Genomic DNA, 2500 nt, shown 5'->3' with positions numbered 1-2500 from the left:
CTATCTGCTCCTTCCACTTGCGTGACCTCACAGACAAACATGATTGGCTGGTGCCACGATTGATGTGAGATCATTCGACTTCCACACACCCCTCATTGGCTCTATCTAGTCTCCCCGACTGCAGGCGGCTACAGCATCATCCGGGATTCGAACTCGCGACCTTCTGGTAACCGCTGCGTCAAACTGGGGGCCAATGAATTCTTTTTTTTTGCATATATATATATTTATATCTTGAACCTATCGAACTTTAAACTGACAGTAGGATAAGCTGAAGCATGGTGTGTGGATATGACCAAATGTTCAAGAATGATTGAAGTAACCAGAACATCTTGGATAAAAGTCCATGTTTTCTTTTGCCACCGATGGTCCTGACGTCTTTCCTAGTTATAACAACTTGGGTTACGAAAAAAGTCCAGCGATGTTGCTTTGGGGAAACGTGTCCCCTGTTCTCTCGCACGTGCTACGGATCCGGTGATGGACGCTGATTAGGTTGAAAAATGGAGGAGTATTCGTTTAATTTAGGTCTGTACTGAGTATCTGGCCTTCTACTTCTCTCTCTCTCTCTCTCTCTCTCTCGCTCTCTCTCGTCGAATCGGCTCGTCCTTGGCAGGTCAGTAATTAGCGTGTTTTGCGGGAGCCGGGGGTCTGCGTGGCGTATTAGAAAAACAAAGCGCCAGGCTCGATAATGTGTCCATTGTGGTGGTGCATTAAGAGGCTCTTTGTGTGAGCTGGAGCACAGGGCTAATGATTGGCTAACAGCAGGTGAGGAAGCAGCGTCTCTCCCTCTCTCTCTCCCTCTCTCTCTCTCTCTCTCTCTCTGGTTCCCTTCATCCTCTCTTCTTCCCACCCCGCTGTTGCTGCCATTAGAGAGACGAGCCTTTATTACAGCAAATGGACTTTAAATGAGCTTTATTGTGATGTGGCCTGCCTTTGCTTGATTCTCTCTCTCTTTCTCTCTCTCTCTCTCTCTCTCTCACTGTCTTTTTTCTCTTTCTCTCTTTCTCACTCACTCACTCACTCACTCTTTTTGTCTCTCACCCCACAGAGGCCCCCAGCATTGAGAGGCTTCTGTCCAAGGATTGGAAGGACAAGCTGCTCGCCATGGGCTCCGGTCACTTTGGAGAGATCAAAGGTAAACAGGAAGACTTTTACGTCACATGTATCTGTGTGTGTGTGTGTGTGCGCATGTGTGTGTGTGTGTGTGTGTCTACAGTATCCATCTCTGCTGCACACTCAGACACATTAGTGCATTAGTCGCTCCATAAAATGCGCCACCTGTTTTGTGTTGCTCTTAATAGAACAACGGCACAAACATCGATTCGTTTGCTCACACGCAGCTTTTTTTTTTCACACACACACACACACACACACTCGCACAGACTTTTTTTTCCCCTTCTTTCAACACCTGCTCGTGTCATCGGTTCGCCGAAAGTTTCTTTGTCTCAAAAAAATAAAAGGAAAAAGTTGTCTTTTTAAAACCCCTCTAACGACGTCTTGTTAACGAGGCTCGCTAAGCAACCGTGTTAGCGCGGTTAATGATACGCCGTGTCAGGTCAGCGAGCACGTGCGGGCTACGCCGACGACGTTTAGTACCGGCGGTTTTGATCTGCTTCCTGTGGGTTAGCCGGCTAAACTCTGAGAAACGGCCTTCGCTCGGTGTCTCTTTGATCAAAGCGAGGCAGATTGCACTCTGGGTAAGAAGAAGGGATTCATTGATCAGGTGAAGGAACCCTGCTGAGGAGACGTTTCTCCAGGAGAGAGCATCCCTGCTAGGAGAGGGAACCGGCCGTGTGTGTGTGTGTCTGTGTGTGTGTGTGTGGGTTCACTACAAAACATTCCAGGCCTGTCGCTTCATGTTTTTATATTTCTATTTTTCTTTCTTAGTAACAAGATCAGAATGTTTTCAGAACGTTTGAGTCCGAGTGTTAGGAACGTAACCTTTGGTATTGCGATAACGTTCTAAATCTAGCGGTACAACGTCACAACAAGGTTTTCCTTCTCAGGATTATCAACGTGGATGCGTGAGCAACGTCCTCATAACATCGTGAAGCGCCTGTTATAGACTGTGTTCTCGAATATATAGTTTTTACATTTCCTCTCGAAACCAGAGAGCCTTTAAATTCTCAAATCTGATTGGTCGAAAGGTTTTAACGTTATATCATAGCAGATTGTTAGGGGTTTTTTTTCTATAAGGACACATTTAGTTTTATTTATGGAAGGAGTCTCCAGTGTCAGGGGTCTTTTTTTTGTTTGTTTGTTTTGCTCCTCCATTGTATGACTTTTTTTTTTCCTTTTATAAATGTTTCTCCTAAAACATACTACATACAGATAGTGAGTGTTTTCAGTCTTTATTCTGACGTTGCCTGGGACAGAACTTGTTAAAAACCTTTTGACCAATCAGACTTGAGAATTCATCAGCGCATTCGTTTGCGAACAGAAAAAAAAATGTTATGAGATGTTATAAGAACGTTCCTCACACAACCCTTTTTGTAACCTCCTG

The 2500-nt window shown here is 45.0% G+C and overlaps 1 protein-coding gene across 4 annotated transcripts in view; it reads left to right on the top strand.

Moving 5' to 3' along the window:
• sox5 (SRY-box transcription factor 5) overlaps positions 1-2500 on the top strand; it is a 253505-nt gene that overhangs the window by 203969 nt on the left and 47036 nt on the right. For all 4 annotated transcript variants that reach the window (XM_053508513.1, XM_053508512.1, XM_053508514.1 and 1 more), the window contains one exon: positions 1046-1132. In XM_053508513.1, the coding sequence (XP_053364488.1) occupies positions 1046-1132 (87 nt within the window). The remainder of the gene's footprint in view (positions 1-1045; positions 1133-2500) is intronic.

The sequence above is a fragment of the Clarias gariepinus genome, chromosome 12, assembly GCF_024256425.1.
Source record: "Clarias gariepinus isolate MV-2021 ecotype Netherlands chromosome 12, CGAR_prim_01v2, whole genome shotgun sequence".
Taxonomy (NCBI): domain Eukaryota; kingdom Metazoa; phylum Chordata; class Actinopteri; order Siluriformes; family Clariidae; genus Clarias; species Clarias gariepinus.
This window is presented reverse-complemented; position numbering and strand designations above follow the sequence as displayed.